Source organism: Rhincodon typus, chromosome 26 (genome assembly GCF_021869965.1).
Source record: "Rhincodon typus isolate 14 chromosome 26, sRhiTyp1.1, whole genome shotgun sequence".
Lineage (NCBI taxonomy): Eukaryota > Metazoa > Chordata > Chondrichthyes > Orectolobiformes > Rhincodontidae > Rhincodon > Rhincodon typus.
This window is the reverse complement of record NC_063357.1, coordinates 11,717,085-11,740,722: the sequence shown is the minus strand read 5'-3', so window position 1 is coordinate 11,740,722 and position 23,638 is coordinate 11,717,085. Positions and strand designations below refer to the sequence as shown.

General features: G+C 38.0%; 1 protein-coding gene across 1 annotated transcript in view; it reads right to left on the bottom strand.

Moving 5' to 3' along the window:
* LOC109917447 (A kinase (PRKA) anchor protein 10) overlaps positions 1 to 23,638 on the bottom strand; it is a 60,183-nt gene that overhangs the window by 34,847 nt on the left and 1,698 nt on the right. The window contains exons 3-6 of the mRNA XM_048612348.1: positions 20,897 to 21,017; positions 20,694 to 20,744; positions 5,335 to 5,520; positions 913 to 1,482 (exon numbers count right to left, since the gene is read on the bottom strand). Coding sequence (XP_048468305.1) covers positions 913 to 1,482; positions 5,335 to 5,520; positions 20,694 to 20,744; positions 20,897 to 21,017 — 928 coding nt within the window. The remainder of the gene's footprint in view (positions 1 to 912; positions 1,483 to 5,334; positions 5,521 to 20,693; positions 20,745 to 20,896; positions 21,018 to 23,638) is intronic.

Here is a 23,638-nt window from a genome sequence, read left to right as displayed (position 1 = left end):
CTTGTACATTTGACTCTTAAAGAGAAAGGAACAAAAACTTGTAGTTCTTCTGATAGTCTTCATAGAGTGAGGAATGCTGGCAAGATACTCGAGTGACTTTTCTGCTCTTTTTCAAATGGTGTCTTCGGCTTAAATAAACAGGCATGTTGGACGATGGTTTAATATCTTATTCAAAGACCAGTATTAGCAGCAGTGCAGCATTCTCCCACTACTGTACTGGAATGATAAATGCTCCCAACTTGTTCATGCAGTATTAAACCAGAACTACACATCGTTCTTTGTAAAGTAATCTAGCTGGTTTGAACTGAACCATGCCATTACACAAGATTGTTAGATTTACCACTTCCTATTTGCAACAGAGTTCTCCAAAAGGAAGGTCAAACTGGAACTTGTTTTAAGAGCTGTGCATTCAAAGTTCACAAAATTACAACTTACTTTGCTACAAAATGGTGGGCAATATCAAAATCTGCATTTTATTTTAAAAAAAAACACAGGCGACATGCTAAAATGTATACCACTGACACTAAATCGGTAGTGCCTTTCATATCAAAATGCATATCCTGCCCTCGCTGCATCACCAAAAAAGGACTATCCTTAAAAGATAGAGAGTTTCCTTCCTCGCGATGAATTAAGCACAGATCAGGGATGGAAACTAGGGCATCCTGTTTCGTTTGGCTTAGCTACTTGTTGATCAATCCACTAACCATTTTGGGGAGCGCATTATATTTTGAAAGTTAATTACTGCTTGGCCATTCTAGTTAATTATAATCAGTCAGCAATGATTTAGGGAGGCTCTCAAAGTTTCATTGTTGGCATTAACCTATTCTCCAATATCACAAATAACACATTACCCAGAAGAGAAAATTGAACCAAGTGATCATTTTTGGAAGAAAATAATAGAAGCAGGCTTACTTTTCATCAATTTGTCTGATAGGCCTTTCAATCCTGTTTGAAGGGCATGTCCTTTCGAAGCAGGTTTTTGGGATTCTTGACTTGCCGACCCTGTTTGAATGGTTATTGCTCTTGATGCCCCAACACGCAATGGATTCAAATCACTGCCACCCTGATTTAATGAGTGATTTGGAGAAGTTTTATTTTGTCCAATGCAGCCCAGACTTGTGGGGTCTGAAACATTAAGTTTATCACCACTAGAAACTGGATTACCCTTTGCCTTCAGCTCAGGAGACACAGAGGAGTCAAGCGATACCGGTACATCAACATCACACCGTCTATTTGCAGGGGATGCAGGTTCTGCTAAAGAGCTATGCTTTATTGTGTTCAGGCTGTGGGCTCTGATGCGAGACCAGCTTGTGGAGCGGAAACTTTCTGCTTCCAACCAGAATTTAACCAAATGTTCAACTCCTTGCATCTCCATGAACTGGATGATATACGGGAGAGCAGTGCTGTCCTGCAGGACTTGTTCAAGAGTCTTTGAGAGTCTGGAATTAGTCTCTTCAGCTTTATAATTCAGGCAAGAATGACCTATTTAAAAACAAAAACATGAAAAGAGAGTAGCATGGACTCTTTATTTAGTAAAAAGGTATATCTGAACTGAAAGATTCTGTAGCAAACCAGGGTAGACCACAGGAGGCAAGAATATTTCTTCAATACCATACGTTGGTTACAATCCAATGAACATTCAATATTGTACCACAGCCCACTCCCTGTTGAAAAATAACAATCCTGTGTCACTGTGAAATGATTCCCATCAATAATTGGTGGGTACAGTACAGCCACCATTATCCAGGATTCAAAAAAACATTTCTTAAAGTATAAGGCCTACTTTTGCCTGTGAAATGGAGCATTTGTAGGAAGCTCCTCTTAACTTTGAGATAATGCATGATGAACTGGTAAGATGAGATATGTTGCACACCAGTCACACTGCAGATTACCAAACCCAACCCTTGGGAAAAATGCCAAAGTGGAGGTGGCACACTGCCCAATGCAATAAATGTGACAAATTCATGTTGCCATTTTTTACTATAGGTCCAGACCACAAATTGCATCCAGTAATTCTTCAATGTCTGACCTTCTAAGGACCTCTCTGCATACTTCACTGCAGATAACTGGATACTTTCATCTCTCATTGTAAAAGGTACACATATAACAGTTATACAAACAGCTGGTTGCAATGAAGCATGAAGTGAGTTTTTCAAAAATTCAGAGAATATAACACAAACAGGGAGAAAGAATACAAAGTTAAATCTCGATCTACTGTACACTGCCAAGGTATTGCACATATGAAATTATACCTTTATACGTTCTTATCTAACATTATGAAATAGCAATTCTTTGGCTTATAATGAAATTCCTTCCAAATAAATGTGCAAAATATATAGAAGATAGTCATAAAAATATTTGATATCATGCTTTCTAGACAATATCAAAATTTAGCCATCAAGAAATCCATATTTTGAATTTTGTCGATAGTTAGCTTCTTTATAAGTAACTCATTAGCTGCTTTGGATTGGGCTTCATTCACTTTCTAAGCTTAGCCTGCTATGGGGCGTAACCGATGAAAAAGAAAAAATTGCTACACAAACACCATTTATTGGTTGTCTCCTCTTCTGCTCCACTATCCAATAACATACTACTCATCACCAGAACGTTCCTACCATATGTGCTGCTGCACATTAGGCTTCTGGATTTACAGCCATAAATGGCATTTTTCAAATGTTTAATCTAGAATTAGTACTTCTCACTTAGAATCCCTACAGTGTGGAAGCAGGCTATTCTGCCCATCATGTCCACACCAATCCTCCAAAGAGCATCCCATCCAGACCCACACCTCTAACCCTACCCAATGTATTTCAAGTAGCTCGGAGAAGGCTTACGAGATCAATACCTGGAATAGGCAGGTTATCTAAAGAGGACAGGCTAGGCTTGCATTCACTGGAGTTCAGAAGTATAAGAGGTGACCTGATTGAAAGGTAAGATCCTCAGGGGGCTTATGGATATGGAGAGAACGTTTACTCTTGTGGGAGAATCTGGAACTAAGATTCCATAAAAATATGGAATCATACATTTAAGACAGATGAGGTTTTTTTTTCCCCCCCTCAGAGGATCACAAGCCTTTGAAATTTCTTCATTAAAAGATGTTGGAAGAAGAATATCTTGAATATCTTTAAGGCAGAGGCAAATAGATTCTTGGTAAGTGAGGAGTGAAAGGTTATTGGGGGTAGGCAAGAGCACAGAGTTGGGGTTACAATCAAATTAGTCATGAACTTATTAAAGCAGGCTTGAGGGGCCAAATGGCCAGTTCCTTCTCCTAACTCAGACACTTGTATATTTATCTTGAAATGTCCCAGTTAGAGGGGAATTTGTCATTCTCACTTTCTTGCAGATTCTCACACATACCTTTATTCTCAGTGGGTATAACGTGGGCGATACCTAGAGACTGGAAGTGAGCCAGACATTCACACAGACAGTGGCTATTTGGTGTGGATAAACATGCAGCCATCTCCTCACATGGCATAGGAGAGAGACAAAACCCAGGCTGAAAAGCAACCTGCCTCCAAAACCCACTTTTGTATGAATTCTACTGAGGTCAGATCAAAATGTGCTCCAAAGGCAAGTGCAAGGTCAGCATCAGTTAAAATCTAGTCCTTCGCTTTGTCTCAGCTCCTTCCTCAGGGGCCTAAGCTGTCGCTCTACAATTCTGCTTTAGGGTCTAGGCCCGAAACGTCAGCTTTTCTGCTCCTATGATGCTGCTTGGCCTGCTGTGTTCATCCAGCTCTGCACCTTGTTGTCTCGGATTCTCCAGCATCTGCAGTTCCTACTATCTCTAATACTTTTTTCCGTTTTTTTCTTCTTTCTGCTGCTTGGTACTTGTAAATTTATTAATTACTCATAGTTTACAAACAATCAATTCATTGCTTTGACATTGATTTTTCTTGGTTGGTAGGTGCCTGTTTAATGTTATGTCAAAACTTTAAAAAATTTGCTCATTGGCCCCATTAGTGAGAATAAAAAAAGTATAGCACCTTGGGGGAAAAATATTTGGCCAAGCCAGAGTTAGAATGATACAAGAAAAAATATAGTTCTGAACTGCAAGTTACTATGTATGAATAATTAATTATTGAAAATGGCTAACAAGGACAAAGCCATTATGTTGTTAAAGTTGTAATACTGATATCATTCAGAGATAGCAAGAACTGCAGATGCTGGAGTCAGAGACAACACAGTTTGGAGCTGGAGAAACACAGGTCAGGCAGCATCGGAGGAGCAGGAAAATACTGATATTATTCTGATTACTGAAAAGAAAGTGTAAGGCTGCTGTGTACAGGTTAACAATGACCTTATTAAGGGGGAGGGGCAGGGGATGATTTGGGGAACACAAAGAATATGGAGATTATTATTCACATGCGTTAAGTAACAACAAATTGTATTTATGTAGCACCTTTAAAATTTGTTATTGTGCTTCACAAAAGCATTATCAATTAAAAATCGATATTAGATCATGAAATAGAATTAGAAGAGTCGACTAGAAGCTTGGTTGGCAAAGACAGCAGGATTACCTTAGCGGTGACGAGAGCAAGAGCGCAAGATTACATTTTAAAAATTCAGAATTTTGGCCATAGGTAGCTCCAGGCTCAGCAACCAGATATAACATACTTTGCACATAACAGAGAAGGTAGCAATGCAAATTAATCCAATGATTTCACTGCAAAAGCAGAAGTGTTCAAGATTTCATCAAAGCAGGGGGAAAAGGCAGCATTAGCTGCATAGATTCATCCTGCCATGTGTGCCAAACTGGATGTGAACATGAAGCAGACATTTACTGCAAGCCTTCAGCAGTTAATAACTGATATAATAGAAATTCTATTAGATTTGAAGACAAGTACACACCACAGAGTTTTCACATTGATACAGTCAAACTGGCAACTTGTGAATGTACTCATTAACATAATGGGATAGTTAGTGATGCAGTCACCCCACTCAGATGCAGATCCATGAAGTTAAAAATTACATTAACAATGACTTCAGAAAAGGGTTCCAAATGCTTTCAAAGGCTGATGGTATTTCCCTCACTCTACACTGACTCTTCAATAGTTAATCTTGATTATGTACTGAAAAGCATGCCTAGTTTTGCAAATATAAAAATTACATTGAAAATTTGCCTCTGAGCCACTAAATTATCCATTTTTCGACTACAGACTACAAATTGCCAAACCGTTTATGAAATAATTGAAGACTAGTATAACGTTGACACCAATGTACAATAATAAAACAAAATATCAAAATGTCACACACTGCCTCTCTAGACTTATCCAAGAGTGTCCATAATTATTTTACTACATACCATGAGCTTAAATTAGTAAATTACAACTTTACCTAAGTCTCCAAAATGGGCAGCTTCCATATGAATTGGTTGTTGATTGAGAACTGCTGTTCTGCCACGTGCAAAAGAGTCCATGTTGGCAGAGATGGCATTGATTGCCACATAGCTTGGTCCTGCAGCTTCCAGAAGTGCATTGCTCCTGCTTGGTGATGGGGTTGCAACAGGACTGGTGGCTGGGACTGCAAAGTAAAAACATTCAGAGAATAAACAGCCAATTTTCTTAGAGGACGTCCAGCATGATGACAACTGCAGTTCATTTCTGGCCAAAATGACTTTGAGACCAATTTAAAAGACAACTCATGATGAAGTGACAGCATGTTACCAGGTCTTGAAATTTTTCATAAGAGCTGAGGGGAGAGGGTGGGGGGTGGGACAGAGACAGAGTTGGAAAGGGGCACTAACACAAATTAAAAGATATTAGATTATGTCATACTTCTAAGAGGAAAAAAGTGCTCACAACATACCAAATGAGGTTTTCTGTAACACTTATTCTAATTTAATTACGTAATTAGTCCTCAACTATATATGAGGGACACCCAAACTTAAGTCAGCAAAATGTGTTCTCCTAACAGGAGACAGCACTTCAGTGTAGTTCAGCCAAAGAGAGTACAAGCTCACCAACACTTAATTATTCTGAACGCTTTTAATTGATTTTAAATGACAGAAACCTGTAAGCAATATTAATAAAATTCCTATTGCACACTTCACAGAGCTATCCAAAATCATTATTTAATGTATATTTACTTAGTTTTAGTCCAAAAACTTGAATATTTTTGAAAAAGCAAAAGGTTCCACCTCACATTTATCAGGGCAAATGCAACAATACTAAATTCCAAAGGGAGAAAATTTTACACTATGAGAAAACAGCGCAGATTAACTGCAAGGGGACTCCAATTGGTCAAGGAGTTGCCAAGTAGATTGTACCAGAGTGTTAGTGCTCTTTAGTTAATTCAAAAAAAGATGGCTGGACAAATTTCTTTACCTGCGTATGAATATAAGCATCATCTAGCAAGTGTAAGTGCCAAACTGATAAACTTTAATTGGTTAACAATGTACTACTTTGAACTTAGGACTGCTCAGCAAGTGCTTCCCAAGAAGCTAGGACAAGAGGGCATAGCCTCAAGATTAGAGGGAGCAGATTTAGGACTGAATTGAGAAGGAACTTCTTCATCCAGAGGGTTCTTAATCTACGGAATTCCTTGCCCAGTGAAGTAGTTGATGCTACTTCAGTAAACGTTTTTAAAAGATAAGGTAGATATTTTTTTGAACAATAAAGGAATTAAGGGATATGGTGAGAACACAGGTAAGTGGATCCGAGTCCACGAACAGATCAGCCATGATCTTATTGAATGGCGGAGCAGGCTCGAAGGGCTGGATGGCCTACTCCTGCTCCTAGTTCTTATGTTCTCAATCTCGGAATCACAAAATAATGACAGACATTATGACCTGGTTTTTTTTTTTTTTTTTTTTTTTAAAAAAAAGCACAAGTCACTCGGTGTGGTCAGTACTCAGCCTGGTGCAAACAAAGGGACACGTGGTTTAATAAGACCCACCATATATGGCATCAGACTGGCACTGAAATTTGTATACCACATTACTGATTTGAGATAGGAAGAATATACTTATGGATTGACAGCAGTATCCTATTAATGGAAAATACCACAAATCTTACTGCTCCAATGTAGCAGTGTGAAACAGGTTAGCTTCACATCTCAGTTTAATCCTTTGAGATGCTCTTCCGGAGTGATGATGTGGACTGGGCACTTCTCATGGCCAATAGTGGTGGCCTTGGGCCCTTACCTGCAATTCACAGCACTTAAAGGGAAAATAAACAAATTGGGAAAGTTAATTTTATCCTGCATTATAAAACTTTGCGCTTACAAATACTGTATTTTGCAACCTCAAAGGTTTATTTTCACTATTAAGTTGCTGAAAATATTGTACCTAGCATACAGTGATGAACCCTATTGATTTCTAGGTCATCCACCTCAAAATAATTCTGCTACTGAATTAAATGGAAATCATAACTGCAAATAATAAATCACAAAAATTACAACACTTGAAATATGAGCAAACTAAAAATAAATTGAGGATGCTTTGGGATAACTGGACAAAACTTGACTAATGCAAGCATTTAGAAGTAGGAAGCAGCCATGGTCACAATACAGTTCAGTCTTCATCTTTAGTATGCAGGGACTGGTCATTGCCAACATCCACGTGTGAAGCCTTGCTAAACGCCAAGATCTGTGTCATTCAGTAGGACAAGTGCTTCACGTCTTTTTTAATGTTATCAGTGTTCCAGTGAACAATGCCTTCACTTTTAGAATGTTCACCATTACCATTATAACCCCACAACAAAACAAATTGCTGAAACAAGGTACATTTATTCCATTTAAGTAGAATTTATGCTATTTATATAATTGTGGATCTGCCACCTCAGACTAATAATTGAAAGAAAGAGATACTAATACTGAATTATTTAAATCACTAAGGATGTGCTTTTCAAGTTCTTTTTATTCAAAAAAAAAAGACAGCTCAATAGTAAGACATATTTAAGATTTGCATGGTACAAGTATACAATGCAGAAGTATTGAAATGGAGTGCAGTAGTAAAGATTTCATGTGCCTGACTCCTGCAGCAAACTGAGACTTCAATATGACTATTTTTGAAACCTAAGGCTCCAAGTGTGAACACTGATAGCAGATCCCACTTAAGCCTAAAAAAGTCACATTTACAAGACCACAGCTGGCTTTAACAGAGCCTGTAAAGGATCCTCACTGCAACCCCCTGCTACCTCTAGCTACCCAAGGTCTATTGTCATTTTGTCAAATCACTTGGGATGATGTTGGTTCATGATGGCAGTTCATGAATTTCTTTGAAGGTCCAGCATGGACATGATGGATCAAATGGCCCTCTACGTTGCAACAATTCTGATTCTATCCTGTCAGTTTTATTAGCGTCCTTTTTATATGCTTTTAGTGTAGGAAGGGGTGGTCTTGTGGCTCAGTGGGTAGTGTCCCAGCCTCTGAGGCAGAAGCCATGGGTTTGAGAGTCCCATTTCAAGATATGATAGCCACAGAAGGCACAACCATAATTTATTCAAACAGGCCAGTTTTCAACCTGTCAATCTTTCAAAGAAATTCCTGATTGGCCACATGCTCGATGTACAGTGGGACCACTCACTCTCACATCAGGGGAAAACCCGCCACAGAAACAGACATAAGCACTTGCTTTTCACTACCTCACGAGTCACTAGATGTGGGAAAGCCTCTCCATTAGTGCAGAAATGTACTTCAATACTCTTCAGGGATACACAAGGAAATAAATATTGAAGCTAACTGGAAGAATGAGCAATACCTTGGTACGGAAGTCTTCAGAGGGAAGGAATGAGACAAAGGGATTTGGAGCAAATTTGAAATGTGGGGTCACGCAGCTGAAATTCTTGCTGCTCTGATATACTTATCCAACAATATCTAACTATCCAAATATCCAAGCCCACAAAATTTAAAAAAGGATGAATGTAAAAATAGTAAGTACAAACAATAATAAGCTTGTACTTATATAGTAAATGCAGTAAAACATCCAAAGACACTCAAACTCTTACTAACTGCAGGATTGAGATGCTCCACATCAGTTGCCAGAACTGGCCTGAAGTTGGGAGACCCCAGATTTTAAATCTGATAGTCTCCTTTCTTCCCATCTAACTTCTCCCAGCCTTTCAATCCTCATATCTCTGTCCTCTCCTAATTACCACACATCTGACTTTATTTGCTCCATCATCGTTAGCCATGCCTTTTGTGGTCAAGATCCCATTTCTAAACCGTAGTGCCTCTCTCCTCGTTTAAGATGCTCCTTAACGCATATCACTTTGGCCAAGCTTTTGGCAAGTTGCTCCAGCATTTCACTTAATGTGGTACTGTGACAAAATTTGTTTGATAATCTTTCCTGTGGAGCACCCACGGGATGTATTATTATGTTAAATGCACTGTATAAATGTGGTGGGATACAAACTGAAAACCAATGGAGTAAAACAATAAAATTCTTTGCCTCGTGTGTTAAGTGTTTTAAGTGTTCTGTTAATTTTTGGTGCTTTAACGTTGTTAGTGGAAAATAATCATAGAATCCCTACAGTGTGGAAACAGGCCATTCGGCCCACCAAGTCCACACTGTTCCTCCAAAGAGCATCCCACCCTGGCCCATTCCCCTACCCTTTCCCCCGTAACCTGGCATTGCCCATGTCTAATCCACCTAACTTACACAGCCCTGGACACGATGGGCAATTTAGCATGGCCAATCCACCTAACCTACACATCTTTGGACTGTGGGAGGAAACCGGAGCTCCCGGAGGAAACCCACGCAGACACGGGGAGAACGTGCAAACTCCAGACAGTCACCGGAGGGTGGAATCGAACGAGAGAGCTGAGAGACAGCAGTGCTAACCACTGAGCCACCATGCTGCCCTCATCTGGTTTCTGTCTGTTTTCCTGCCATCACTACTATTCTGCACCCTCACCGGGACTGAATTGGACCATTTGTTACACTCTGACATGTGAGATCCAGGATTGAGCTTCCAGTCACACATCCGTGCCATAACCAAAATGGCCTATTTCCACCTGCATACTGGCTTGACCTCACTCCATCTCATCTCCTGGTGAAACCCTCATCCATATCATTGCTACATATAAATGATGATTCCACTGCACTGCTGGCCAGCCTACCAAGCTCTCCAGTCCATAAAACTAAAAGCTCAACTAATGTCCGCAGGCGATACCTTAACTCACATCAAGTCCCACTTACTCATCATCTCGGATCTTGCTAAAAGACAGTCACTCCCAGTTTAACAACATATCAATTTTAAAATTCACCCACTGTTTTCAAATCTCTCCACCAGCCTTGTATGTCCTGTATTTGTCGTCTCAATTTGGAAATATCTATGCTCCTTTACATCTAGCCTTCAGCAATCCTATTGTTCACGACTTCACCATCACCAGTGTATCTTCAACAGCCAGTTCTCTTATCCCCAAAATTCCCTCCATAAAATCTGTCTTTCTCCCCTTTTATCCTTCCTTTGTCATAGAATGATTACAGCACTGAAGGAGGTCATTTGCTTCTTATTCAAGTGTACTGGTACACATGTATGTTAATTGGGAGTTGGTTAGCTCAGTTGGCCACATAACTGGTTTGCAAAGCAAAGTGATGCCAACAACATGGGTTCAATTTCCACATCGGCTGAGGTTGCCACAAAGCACACTAATTCTCAGCCTCTCCCCTCACTTGAGGCATGACATCCCTCAAGTTAAACCACCAATCATCTCTCTGTAACAAAATAACAGCCCTATGCTCCACTAGGACAATAGTGATTTTACATTTGTAATTGGTAATGTTAATGCTAGTGCCTGAAGAGCAGTTCATTTGGTGCCATTCACCTACCTTTTCCCCATAGCTCAGCAAATTTTTCTTTTTTTCTGAAAAAATACTCTAGGCTGTTTTACTATGCGTTTGGTGTAATGTAGAAATGTAACTTGTCGCTGTAACAGTTGTTGAATCACAGCACAAAATCTGTCTTTAAAATGAGGAACCTCATTTAAGAATCTAATGCTCAAAATGGAAGTGTCACATTGATGCAATTGTCTGTGAATAATTGGGATGAGAAATGCTCTCATTCTGCACATAATTACAACATTTAAAAAACATTTGGACAGGTACATGAATAGGAAAGGTTTAGAGGGAGACGAGACAAAAAGTTGAGGGATATGGAACTAGTTCAGTTTAGGATACCTGATCACCATGAGTTGGACCAAAGGCTCCGTTTCCATGCTGTATGACTGACTATAACTCCAACTGAGATGGGTACATTCTCCACTTATTAAGCATACCAGTTGAAAACATCACACCTTCTATTTTAGTTCATGCACCATCACGACAAGTTTATTTTGTTTCATGGTGAAAGGAGGAAGTGAAAGAACCATATTCATTCCAAAAGCAAAATACCAAATATGCTTGAAATTTGAACTAAAAACAAAATGCTGGAAATACAGTCAGCGAGACTGGCAGTATTTGTGGAGAGAGAAACAAGCTTAATGTTTCAGGTCTGTGATCTTAATTTCACCTCGTTACCTCTGGCGGGGTTGGGGGGGGCGCGGGGAAGGGGGGGCACGGGTCACCATTAATGATGTTTTGAATCTAGTGAGAAAATTTGAGTGGTACAGATAAATTTTTATCCCGCTCCTCAAATCTACAACAAATCACCTTTATTCAGTAGATTCCTAGAGAATTCTCAAAATCATGTTCAGAACCTAGCACACTGCAAATTTAACAAAAAGTACATACAGGGCAACAGGAACAACAACTGGGAATTACCTTTATTTCATAATCAGCAAAGAAATTACCAGGAAGACTGCTTCTGTACCATAGAAACACGATCAAGTAAAGGCTCATGACTGTTGATCCTTAGTAATATATTCAAGAAGTGTTTCAAACCTCCAACAGTAACAAATAGCTACAGTCCTTTCAAATACCTTACAAATGAGGATCCATTTAACTACATTATAAAAACACTGTTACCAGCATACTTAGCCATTGTCCCAGGTAAAACGTTTAACTCTAGTTTTAATTCAACACAGTTGGAAAGGCTCTAATTTACAGAGATGCCTGCTGTTTAAAACAGCCATTGCAATTACTTAATTAAAGACAGCATAAATTTCACAATGAACATGGTACTTACAGATCACACCTGCCAATGCCAACAGAAAACATGGATAGTGTTTGACTGCAGTTGACAGGTATAAATTTACCCTGCACAGCCAAGTTAGTAGAAATGAATGGACCTAGTATCACATCATATTGAATGGTTTTAACGTATTTATAAAAACAAACTGCGAAGTTATATGGAAAACAAGACATATTTCTGAATTTTACAGAAGGGAATGCTTTAATGTGTTCAAATAAGGGTTTGGGAAAAAAAAATTGCCATTTTACCAATTTGCACAAAGTACATAATTTTCTTCTCAAAAACAAAATGCAATCATTGTCACATTTTCATTGTCCAACTCAATTAAGCCACTGAAATAAATGCCACAGGTTTCAATAATAACTTGAAAATTGTAAAGGTCACAAAATTACTACATTATGATTCTCAAAATGGGCAGAAATCCTAAAATTGACAATTTTGTCAGTCCTTTTTTTTCCCCCCAATTGCAGTGAATCACCATTGTTTTCCTTCAAGTTATTTTATTTATCAACATGATTAATCTTAACTGCATCAACATCTGAGCTTTTAAATCACTTGAGCTGTAAATCCATGTCATTTGAAACATTAAGCTGAAAAGTTTGCATATACAATCTAAAACAATTTATTTTCATAATGCACCAATTCCAGCCTGTCGAAAGTCACTGAATTATGGCTGAAAATTTTTTTATTTTAAATCTATTGCAGCATCAAGGTGCCCCAAAGCACATTACAGCCAAAATATCTTTAAAACGTAGTCGGTTATAATTTTGTAAATATGAAAACCAATTTACACACAGCAAAGTCCCATGAACAGCTATTAAATAAAGTAATCAGATAATTTACCCTATGTATTTATTGGTCAAGCGATAATTGTGGACCAGGACATATTCTACTCTCTGAATGGTGTGGCAGGATATTTTACATCCATCCCAGAAGACAGATCATCTTTTTAATATCTCATCCAAAGGATGGTACCGTACCTTGAACAATGTAGCATCTCCACAGTACTGCATTGAAGTGCTAGATTAAATTACACATTCACATTTATGGAGCAGGACTCTCACTCCACAATTTTTTGACTGAGAAACAGGACAGTGCTATGCTGAACTAAGGCTGACACAAAAGAAATGGTAGTCATCATTTTGGCTTCAGACAAAATTAAGCATGGAAATGCATTTTCTTCATCTAAAATACTTTGAGACCTTTTTCTTAAAATTGATGCTCAATTGCAAGTAACATATAATACTGCGTTGAAGTCCTCACAACTAAACACAGCAGCTTTTTAAACTCTCCTGGCATCTTTAACATTACTTCTTCATCTCACAATGTAATCAACAGTTTCAATTTCACATCAATACAAATGGCACTGCATTACCAAAACACCTGAAGTGTATTTGAAAGCAAGGCACAACAGTCAACCCCTAAAGCTTGTCTGATCATTGCAGCTTTGTACTGCGCTACACTGCACTACAATAAAATTGAGTGGCCGAGATACAGTGGATAAAAAAGACCCATTTCCATTAGCAGAAACATGAATAATTAGGGGACATTGATTTAAGGTAGCCTTTGGAAGAATAAGAGGGGAGTCGAGGAAGATCTTTTCAATCCTAAAGATTGTAGGGGTCTAGAACTCACCGTCTGAACGGATGGTAGAGGCAAAAGCCCTCAAATGCTGAGGATTTGTTTTAATACTGGAGAAGTGCTTTCTTTAAATTAAGGTCTGAAGCAGACACAAGGCTCTTTTAGTATCCGGTCACCGCTTATGACCCAACACAAATCAATTCAGGATGCTTCGTTGCTGTTTGTGGGAGCTCACAGTAAGCAAATTGGCTGTTACCTTGCATATATTTAATACTATTGGAATGTTAATGCAATGAAACTGGTGCAAATTCACATGGATGTTAACTGAAGTGTCCTTTTTGCTTGGGTCAGAAGATTGTAAACTAGAAAACAGATTGTAGACTGCAAGACATTTTGAGAAAACATCATTGACCTCAATCATTAACTCGGTTTCTCTGTTCACAGATGTTGCCTGATCAGTTGATCTTCTAGCATTTTCCGTTTTCATTTTTCTCATTTGCTGTGTGTGTGATTTTCCTCAGTGCAAATTGTTTGCCTTCAGCAGCGAATTTTCTTAAAAACTAATGTATTCACTGTGAATGGTTAAAAATGTCCCGAAAACATGATAGTTGGTCTAGAAATGAAAGATCTTTCTTCAAACCTAATTTATCACCTCAAACTCTTCATCATTATCACCAGTGATAGAATTGTATTCACTAGCACATCACTTCCATATTACACAACTCAAAATATAATCTCCAGGCATAATTCAAGCTCTGTCAGACAAAGTTTTACATTTCACATGCAATCCAGTTGACCCTCACAGTTCAAGTAGGCAAGTCTGATAGTTTTGCATATCCTTAGCACAACGAAAGGAAATGAAGTGAAAGGGAGTGTCACTATAATCCCACAGCACTACAGGCTGCTCTCTCTTTAATGAGAGCTGACTGGCAGCAAGTTTAACCCAAGGGTCACTACACATCAGGAAAGGGGTGAAGTTGAGAAGGCAGTCATGGTAACCTCAGCCTGTACCAAAATTGAACTAGTGTTGTATGCATCACTCTGCATCACAAACCAACTGTCCAACTAACAATCTCTGGAAGGGAAAGGCTACCACACAACTGCATTAAAAAAAGGCACATTGTCCTGCATTTCACTGAAATTATAGTGATAACTTGGGAGGAATAATATCGCTCAGTGACTGACATTCATACAGCAGTAGAACTTGAACAAATTTATCAAGCAACACTCAAGAATCTAGTTCAAACAGTCTGTCTTCTATTTTAAGATCTCTAATGTGAGAGAAAATGTTATTGCCCTATTTTCAAGTCACTATTTAAAAAAAAACTTTTGATGTTAAAATAAAATCTTTGCTCTCAAAGCAGTGAGTCATTAGTTCTGAAGAGAAAAATAAGTAAAACCAAATACAGAATGAATCAGAATGCTTCAAACATTAGAAGTACCATTATCTCCTTTTCAATAGTTTTAGTCGAACTGCATGAAAATTTTGAAGACACTGAATGATTTGTCAAACACTAGAATGGAGTATAAACAAAATGAACATTTATAATGACTCAATTTCAAGTGGAAGGCACACAGATGTAATTTTTTGTCAAGATTTTAAACCAGTCATTTTTTATTTATTTATTCACAGGATGACGGCATCATTGGTTAGACTGGCATTTATTGCTTATCCCCAATTACCCAGAGAATAGTTAAGAGTCAACCACATTGCTGAGGGTCTGGAGTCACATGTGGGACAGACCAGGATAGGATGGAAGTTTCCTTCCCTAAAAGGACATTAGTGAACCTGATGGATTTTTCCAACAATCGACAATAGATTCATGGTCATTCCAGATTTTTATTGAATTCAAATTCCACCATTGAACCCAGGTCCCAGAACATTTCCTCGGTCTCTGGATTAACAGTCCAGCGATAATACCACTAGGCTGTTGCCTCTCTTTTTTATAGTGTAGTAAGCATTAAATATTTACACCTTAATAACCAGAGCAAAATTGACTAACAAGACCTACCTACAAGATGTTGAAAAGAGTTGGTTGAGGAAATCATTGCAATATACTGCAATGGAGAACACAAGCAAACACTAGTGACTTACACTGCAAACAAAAGGTGTTTATTCGTGGACTGAAGGCTATGGCTTTTCAAGCATTAGTCTCGGTTTTAAGACTGAAACAAGTGAATGTAAATTTCAGAACTGCATCCAGAAACAAAGCTGAACCAGGTCATCGAAATAGGTTGAAGCGAGCCATGTGGGAGTGCATGAGGGATAAATTGGACCAGATTTATGGAAGTACAGGGAGCTAGTGGAGGCTAGCCTGGACCATGTTAATGAAAGTGCAGGCACAGGGTAGGCAAGCAATACTATTCCACATGACTTAGAACAAATGAAGGCTAAAAGTAGCGAAGCCAGTTAGAAAAATATTGTTAAAAATAAACCTATTATATAAAAATAAAAGTCCTGAAATGGAATCTGAAGGACAGCAACGTCTGAAAAGGGTTAGTATTGCAATGATAAATGAAAAGAATCTCAGTGATGGGAACAGATGTGGAGGAATAAAGTCAGCTCAAAATCAAGTAAGACGCAGAGATGTTATACTACCAAAAGGATTCAGAAACGGCAGTTGAGGAAGCTAATGCTTAGAAGTTTATAGGAACTAAGTTAATGACTACATTAAGTTTTTGTCTTTCTAATATTGAGCTGGGAAAAATTTTGCACATCATATGGTAGTTTAGATGAGCATCTGACTTTGAATCAGTTATTGTTGAGAAGATAAAGGCAAGCATAAATATGGCTCCTGATCCCATGCTTCTAGAATCTGTCACCATAGTGAAAAGGATGAGGAGAAGACAAAGGATGAAGGACGTTGGGGACATTGTTCTGCTTGTATGAAGAATATACGGATACGTTATTAGAACAGATACAATTGGAACTGGGATAAAAAGCAGCACTGCAAAGGTGGGATGGAGATATTTTCCAGTGTGATACAAATGACCAATCACCTTCAAGGTCAAGTTCAAGAAGAATGGCCTAACCAGTTAAACAGAAAAAGACATTTATGACTTTAATTCAAAGAAAATGGTGGCACAGTTGTTGGTGATACAAGAATAGCTGAAATTTAGAGACTGAAAAGGCAAAGTATAATCATGGAATACTCATTAGGTGACATCACTTTAAAACCTGGGAATCAGACAAGGTTTTTGACAAGTTGATACTTTTTGTGTCATTTAAACAAAGTTGCTGTTGTAAACATTCTTGACTTGCTTTATGCCAATGTAAAAATAACCTAAAATATTGAATTGTAATGCTCAGCTATTTCAGGAACTTGATGAGAAGTCAGCAGATTAATTTTTTCTTTGTTATTGGTTTGACCTTAAACAAGCCTTGAACAATCCAGCATATCTAGGTTTGACAATCCTAAATTACAATTCAAATAATATTAGAGAACAAACACCTGGGCTAACTATGTTTTACCAAGTCCTTCAGAATTACATGCAGTAAATTAGTTGATCTCTTTTGCAGCCCATGTTGAGCAATCAATTAATGTAAATGGCAGACAGTTTAAAAAAAAGCAACATTTAGCAGGCAAAACTATCATTTTCATTTAAAACTGCTCAAATTTGCAAGGCTGCAGTGGATGTCTCTTCTGCTTCCTTCCTCTCCTCCAACCCCCATACCAATTAACCCTACAAATACAAAAAAATCCATTTTTCTTGGCATTACACAGAACTAACATCCAATGGGCCTGAGTTCATTGCAAGTAGGCCAAGGCTCAGCAATCCAAATGGCTGTGAGCAAGCATTGCTGAGAACAGAAAAGGTTCGAAGAGTTGAACAGCCACCTTGGTTCACTGCATCCCCACAAAGCATAAGGTGTCACAGCAAAATTTTAAACTACAGAATTTAAAGCAATATTAGTGAACAATTTGCATTAATGAATTCCCAAGATTGAACTATTTCTATCCTCAACAGATGTACTGTAATGAAACGACTTTAAATTTGAAAATAACACTGGCTTATACTCTCAGCTACCTGCAGTTCCAATATAGCAACTGGGGTTAGGGGATTCTTTTTCAGGTTGATGACTCATGACCAGTGGAGCTCCACAGGGGTCAGCATTGGGACCACAACTGTTTATAATATATATTAATGAGGAAGGAAGTGAATGTTCTGTAGTCAAATTTGCAGACAACATTAAAATAGATGGAAAGGTAGGTTGAGAGGGGGATACAAACAGTTTCCAGAGAGATATTGACAGGTTAAGTGGGCAAAAATTTGGCAAATGGGAAAAATGTACAGTTCTTCATTTTGGAAGGGAAAACAAAAGAACAGAATATTATTTAAATAGAGAAAAACTGCAGAAAGCTTCAACACAAAGGATGTGGGAGGGTACTTGTACACAAAACACATGGAGCTAGCACATTGGGGCAGCAAGTAATCAGAAAGACCATTGGATATGCTGCGCCTTATTTCAAGGGAGTTGGAGTACAAAAGTAAGAAAGCCTACTGCAACTGTACAAGGTGCTGGTGAGATGACTTTTGGAGTACTGTGAAGAGTTTTAGTCTCCTTAAGGAAATATACTATTTCATTGGAGGCAGGTCAGAGAAGGTTCGTGAGGATGATCCGTGGTATGGAGGGATTGTCCTATAAGCACAGGTTGGGACTCTACTCGTGGTCATTTAAAAGAATGAGAGATGATCTCATTGAAACTCTAGGTGGCTTGACAGGTTAAATGCTGAGAGGATTGTTTCTCCTCATGCAAGAGTGTAGGACCAGAGGCCATAGTCTCAGAATAAAGGGGTGCCACTTTAACACTGAGATGAGGTGGCGTTTCTTTTCTCAGAGGATTGCAAGTCTTTGGAAATCCTTGCCAGAGAAAGCGGCGGGGGGCAGAGTCCTTGTGTATATTTAAGGCTGAGATAGATTCTTGATCAACTGGGGAATTAAGGTCACTGGGAAAGTTCAGGAAAGTGGAGGTGAGGAATATCAGATCTGCTAATATCACAAAACTTTAGTATGCAGACACAGCAAGTAATTAGGAAGGCAAATGGAACGTTGTTACATATTGGAAAGGGATCCGAATATGAAAATAGGGTTCTCTTGCTCAGTTGTACAAAACACAGCTAAGACCATATCTGGAGTTAGAGCTAGAGAAACTCAGCACGTTTAGCAGCATTGTGGAGATAGAGGACTTCATAGGGTAGGTGCTGAAACATCTGATCTCAAATTGGCACCCCTTTATTATGAGATTATGCCCTCTGGTCCTACACTCTTGCATGAGGGGAAACAATCCTCTCAGCATTTAGCCTGTCAAGCCACTTAAGAATTTCAATGAGATCATAAAAAGAGATTAGAACTAGGGGACACAATTTCTTAAAAAAAAAAAATTGGGTCTCCCATTTAAGACTGAAATGAAGATTTTTTTTTCCCCTCTTGGAAGGTTCTGAGCCTGTGGAAGTCTCTTTCCCAGATAGTGATGGAGGAAAGGGCGTGAGGTTTATGTTTTAAAAAGTAGAACTAGATAAAATCTTATCAAATGGCAAAGTAGGTTCAAGGGGCCAAGTGCCCTACTCCTGGACATAACTAAGTACTGTCTTAAAAAAAGGTACAAAGATTCACTGGATTGGTTTCTGGAATGCATTGGCTAACCCATGAGAACTATGAAAAATGAGATATGGTCTCATTGAAATATACTGAATTACTAATGGGCTTGACAGGGCAGGATAAATGTCAACAGGCTACCTCCTCTTGCTGGAAAGTCTAGAACTAAGCGCTATAGTCTCAGAATAAGATATAGCTGCTATGAGGATGGATTTTGTCACTTAATGGGCTGTAAATCTTGGAGATTCTCTACTCCAGAGGGCTGTAGATACTAAATCAATAATTATAGCGAAGTTTGAGATGAATTGATTTCTGGACACTGAGGCAATCAGGAGATAGAAGGATAGTTCAGACCATGGGGCTGATGTGGAAGGTTTGCCATTATCTTACTGGTGGAGTAGGTTCAATTGGTCTTTGTCTACTCCTGTTCCAATTTAAATGTAATATAAATGCTATTATAGTTTCATTATTGCAAATAAGTCTCCATATTGAGATCTTCTCTCCTTTCCAATACTACCATATCTGAACTTACTAATGCATGTTGCCAGCACAAAGTTAGAGAATTTATAATAAAAGTATAAATGGAAAAATGAAAAAAAATCCTCTACTTCGAGTAGAAAAGCATTTTTATTAAAAATATAGTTTTTCCTAATGTGTATGGAAGCTATTTCTTCATCTGAAGACGCAGATGTCCCTCAGAGCAATTACAGACTCTTGATCACCTCAATAAAACCTCTAGTACATTTACTTCTAGAATATATTCAAAAAAAAAAAGGTACAAAGCAGAGCTTTAGAATTTAAACTTCTATCAGCAAAAATCAGACTCTGGCTAACATTTGGATATGCCTATTAGTACTTCGGCACACTTGCTGGTCTTAAAAGCAAAGGCCAAGTTAAAAAAATTCACTACCTACCCTCAGACTGTAACAAAAAGATTTGTCACGATAATGGGATTACTACAATGTGTCATTACAATCTTAGATTGGGGAATATTTGGCAGAAATCATATGTTTAGCTTTTATATGTAGAAGTAGTATGAACACCGAATATATATTTCAAGCGTTTTTTTAAACTGGTGTGTTACATATCTTTATATTTGATAATGTTAAATTCTGATTAAGACAAAAAAAGTTATCATTCAACACCTCAGATTTGTACATGCAGAATCTGAAGCAAGACATCACATGTTAGAAGACAAGGTGATCAAGAAACTAACAGATGAAAAATTTCAGTATTATCGAACGTTAATACCCCTGATGAAACCTCAATGTTTTCCTCCAATTATAGCAGACATTTACAATGAAATTCAAGCAACTTTTGTGATGCTAAGTTATTGTGATAGCCTCATTTCTGGTAAACTTAGTATTGCTCCAGGTCATACCAGAAAGTGTGTGTGTGCACGGACACACAGCCCACTGTACAGATTTTTTTTTAAAAATTACCTTTGTTGGTTTGTGACTCTGGGAATTTTTCTTTTTCCCCTTTGGCTTTACCTGCACAAAACACAAACATTCACATTAATTCAATACTCCAGCTGGCAGATGTAGTGCCTCTATAGTCATTGTCATGCAACTTTATCTTTATACATGCACATGTTCTTCAATAACTTTAACAATAAGGGATGTAACTTCTTTTCCTCAGATACTTGTATACTTAGCACAACGGCTAAGAATTTTACGAGACTCTATGATGATGGAAGAGATCTGAAATTTGATAACCCGATCCAAAATTAATTTATTTACACAGGGCACAAAGTTAGCTGTTGTCTTAACAGAGTGCATAAGAAAAGATCAATAATTTCCAATCTGACTGACGTCGTCGCCTCGTCTTCACTCCCTCCTCCATGCCACACAAATGCAAATGGTGAACCACTTACTCAAATTTGCTAATGTGACTGAAAATGGCCCAATGTTATAGATAGAAGTTACTGACATTAAAAACAAATTGCCTGGAACATCCAATCCAAGACTTCCTTGCAGTATGTTTCTGACATCTATCTGTAAATAAATTTTCTTTTGCTTTTGATTCGCTTTATATGATGTCACAGCTGGGCATAAAATTGTACAACGGGTTGAATTACTTTCTGTTGTGCTGTAACCTTTCTAAAATTCTCTAAGCTCTGGAAGGCAGACATTACAGAATGATTTCAAGGGACAGAATACGAGGTAAATAAAGTTAAAGGAATGGTAATAGGGAAAAAAAATCTTAAAGTGATTTAAGCATAACGTAGACAGAAAAGTGGACAAACTGTTGATTGTTGAGCAACTACACTGTATCCATTTTCAATAGATCATAATTGGAAAAGGTACTTTATCAACTTAACAGATGAAAGTGAGTGATTGTTCTGTAGTTGAGCAACACCAGGGTGCAGGAATGCATGATGCTAACTTTTTGATCTCAGCCATGAGGCTTTAAGTTTTGGCTACATATTAACAATAGATTTGTATTAATTACTCAACAAACCAGTCAGCATGCACGTAGAGTACGAATTTCAGGAGATTTAAGAATAGCAATCTACACAACAGCTGTTTGCAAACTGAAATGACAAACAGGACAGCGGGGTGGCAAACATTTGAAGATGATCGCTAGGTGGGATTCTTTTATGTGCATCATGCCTCAGATGTTTCAAATGAGATACATTCTTACTGGCAAAGACTTTTCTGCAAAGATTATAATGATGTATCAAGTCATCACTAAAGTGTAAAATATTAAGTATTTTCCTGTGACCAGAATACAGGGTTAAGTACAGAAAATTGAATTTTTGTGCACGACAACCACATAATTCATTTTTTCACTCCTTTACAGAAATTCACAAACTTCCTCAATGGCACAATCCTAAACTAATGCCAACAGTACCACCAGACCTGTGCCAACGATATTGGTTTGACTAACGTGATACACCATAGTATTGTAAGCAATACTTGCTCACAGAACTACACAATCTTCAATGATGCTTAATTTAGAAAAAACAAAAATGGAAAATACTGTAACTATGCAGGAAGTCTGTTAGCAACTGTGGAGACAGAAACAGAATTAATATTTTGACTCTTCAGACCTGCCAATTTGATTTGAAACGGTAACTCAATTTCTCTCTCACCAGATTTTGCAAGGCATGAGCACTCCCTGCAAGCTGTTTTTATTTCACACTTCCAGTTTCCACAATATCATGCTTTCATTTTGTTTCAAAGAAGTTTGTTTTACGAGACCACTGCATTTAAAAGCCGAGCTGAAGCATTTGTAAACTTTAATGCTCTATATCTAGCTGCACACAAGTTAAAACTTTGCCAGTTTGAGAAAAAGGAAACAATTACCCTGTAAAAATCATGGTTTTAACGTAATTGCCATATTCTGTACACGATCATCTCATCTAGCACTGGAGGTAATTACATAATTCCACATTTGTAACAAACATAGTATATTTGTAATGATATGTTATACCTTGTGGTAAATGCCAAAACAAAAAAAAAACAGTACAGTGGGGCTGGTAATACCTCTGAGTTTAAAACCATGAGCTGTCAGCCCAGTTCCACAGATCAGGCAAATTTAGTGGTCATTTTGTGGATAGTACAAAATGTCAACAACATAACATGTACCTAGTCTTTCAAGTCAACATAAAACTTAAAGGTGCCACAGTTGTTTTGCACAGGGCATGAACATTTCTATCACCTACATTCCCTTTCTTTCACACTGAAACAAAAACATTCCATTCCCCAGGCCCACAAACAAAATGCTAACAGTACATTATTGTCCAAAATGAAATCAAGGGATTTATTTTCTGGTATAACAACTTTTAGGTCCAGGGCTCATTGATGTCCTCTTCACAATTCATCACCCATAGTCAAAGTACAATATCACCACAGGAATAAAAGAAATTCAAGAACCTAAAGGCTTCAAGGACGTAACTCTCTCTAACCAGCACTTCAAGTATAACAGTGAATAATATTCAAAGTACTTTTATAAGACAGCACTCCAAGATTATGGAAGGGTTTGACAGGATAGACATTGAAAAGATGCTTAGTTTGTTTTCCTAAACTCTAGGACCAACAATATAAAACTAAAACTTTAACTGAAAAAAGAAAATATTAGAAGCGTGCAAGAGGACAGGCAGCATCTGTGGAAAAAGTCAGCAGAACTAAAGTTTAGAAACATAATAGTTGCATAAGTGAAAGGGGGTGGGTTGTAGAGAAAGGGTGGGAACTACAGAAGGGAACTACAGATAAAGTACAGGCCAAGAGAGAATAAATGATCAGAGGTTTCATGGTACAATGGTAAAAAGGATTAGTAATACAACAAGCAAAGACACAAATGTCATGCCAAAAACTTTGCTTTTTTGTCCCTTAACCAGTGTAGTTTAGATCCATGAAATCTCTTGTAATTTAATCTCTCC